Here is a 1,926-nt window from a genome sequence, read left to right as displayed (position 1 = left end):
ACCCGCCGTCAGTTTTACGCCGCCTCTGCCATTCCATCCGAACGTTGACGCATTTGGACGCGTCCCGACGGCTGCGTGGCTCTCGGCTGTCGCGACCGACAAGCAGAGGTCCCAGTGGACTTGTCCGGACCGGCTAGACGGCTGGAATCCATCGTGGAACGTCGTCAACGTGCTAAAGTGCTTGCAGGCCATGCTGGCCACCCCACAACCTGCTTTCAGTGTCAACCCCGACGCATGCGGCGCAGAGCGATCTCGCAGACTCGCACGTGCAGCCGCCGATGCATCAGCTGAGGCTGCTGCAGAGGGTGACCGAAAGGACGCGCACCAGCCAGCCGCGCCGCCGCCGGCCACAACGCCGAAGCGCAGCGACGCCTGGCTACACGAGCGAGTTAAGGCGCTGATCTCGGGCTCGAACTCCCTTGACACGTACCGCTTCGAGCCCTGCGCAGTCGCAGCACCCGATGTTGAGGCTTTCGAGGCTCGTGCTGACGAGCTGGCGAAGCGGGCTAGCGCGGCAGGCTCTGGCTGCCGCCGCATCGTAGCGTTTCATGGGACGCCGTCGGGAAACGTCCCCGCGATCTTCGCTCAAGGCTTCAATGTCAGCAAGCGTACGCGGCAGGCGCACGGCCCGGGCGAGTACTTTGCTGAATCGCCCAGGCTCGCTGAGCACTACGCCGGCTCTGGGACCATCGTGGTCGTGCAGCTGCTTCTCTGCCGGCGAGGCCGCGACTACCGGCGCGTCGAGATTGGGGGCCACAGCGCCATCGTCGCGAAGGACCCCACGTGTATCCTTCCTTGCGGCGTGCTTCGCAAACGAGTCTGCGCAGCGGTCACGACGATCGTGCCGCGCGGCTCGGCTCGGTCGATCGCTACCTTTGACGGTCGCGTGGCGAGTCTCGAGGATCTCGCGGCAGCGACCCGGTGGGAGGTGATGCCAGCCCCGACCCAACCGGCAGCCGTCGACCCCGTCACTCTCGCCCCCCTCGGCGGCAACGGGGAGCGCATCCTGTCGTTGCGCTGCTGCGCCGTTCCGCCGCAGCGGTGCACCTTCAACGAGTCGACAATCGTCACAGCGCTGCGCTGCCAACCGCGCTGCCCCGCTTGCGGGCAGCGGTACGAGGGCCTCCGTGGGCCGCAGCCGGCCGGCTCGCTTGCCGTCTCCAAGCTGGACGCCCCCCTATGCGCGGGGCACGAGGCGGCGGGAGGCACGTTGCTCGTCATGTGTGAGTTCCCCGATGGCGTGCAAGGCAGCCACCACCCACGGCCCGGCGTGCGGTACTCAGGAGTGACACGCCGAGGCTTCTACCCGGATGACGCCGTCGGCCGTCGCTGCGTGCGCTTGTTGTGGGCGGCGTTCTCGCGGGGGCAGCTCTTCCGCATCGGCGACTGCCCCGCGTGGTTTTATTACTCGTGTTGCATGCATCCTTCCTGTACTCGAGTAGCTTCTTTCACGGTCGCGAACGGGGAGACGAGAGAGTTCGGCTTGTACCCGCCGCGAGAGTCCTAAAGCCGTAGGGCCTAGCGCTAGTCGCTACGGCTTTAGCCGCTAGACCTAGAGCTCCTTTTATGGTAGGAGCTAGGTCCTTAGGACGAAGTCCACCTTTTTACGGGCGCGCGGGGAGGGTTCACGCGCCGTCGCGGAGATTTATGTACTATTAGCGTATTCGAGCCGATTCTGGAGCTGTATCTGCTCACCTAGACGTACGAGCTTTCAGTATTCAGACCCATTCACCGTTCAGAGCACAGATGTACCAGCTAGAGCTCTCGCTTCCAGGAGAGGTGCGCTCGCAGGACGCCAAACGCCTCGTCCCTAAGCAGGGGCACCAGCTCTCCAAGCGACTCCAAGTGCGCCGGCACGTTGTGGTGAAATGTGTCGTGCTCCACCACGTGGACCGCCTGCGAGGACGGGACGGCAGCGACCTGCAG

At 65.1% G+C, this 1,926-nt stretch overlaps 1 protein-coding gene across 1 annotated transcript; it reads left to right on the top strand.

Moving 5' to 3' along the window:
• Positions 1-190: 190 nt before the first annotated feature.
• On the top strand, positions 191-1,515 carry EMIHUDRAFT_255142 (hypothetical protein; the record flags this gene model as incomplete). Its single annotated transcript, XM_005774444.1, has 2 exons — positions 191-1,395; positions 1,500-1,515. The coding sequence occupies 2 exons, from the start codon at positions 191-193 to the stop codon at positions 1,513-1,515; spliced, it is 1,221 nt and encodes a 406-aa protein (XP_005774501.1).
• Between the last annotated feature and the right edge of the window lie 411 nt (positions 1,516-1,926).

This window comes from Emiliania huxleyi (assembly GCF_000372725.1).
Source record: "Emiliania huxleyi CCMP1516 unplaced genomic scaffold EMIHUscaffold_3106, whole genome shotgun sequence".
In the NCBI taxonomy this organism is placed as follows: Eukaryota; Haptophyta; order Isochrysidales; family Noelaerhabdaceae; genus Emiliania; species Emiliania huxleyi.
Note: the sequence above shows the minus strand (reverse complement) of the source record. Positions and strands in the feature narration are given on the sequence as shown.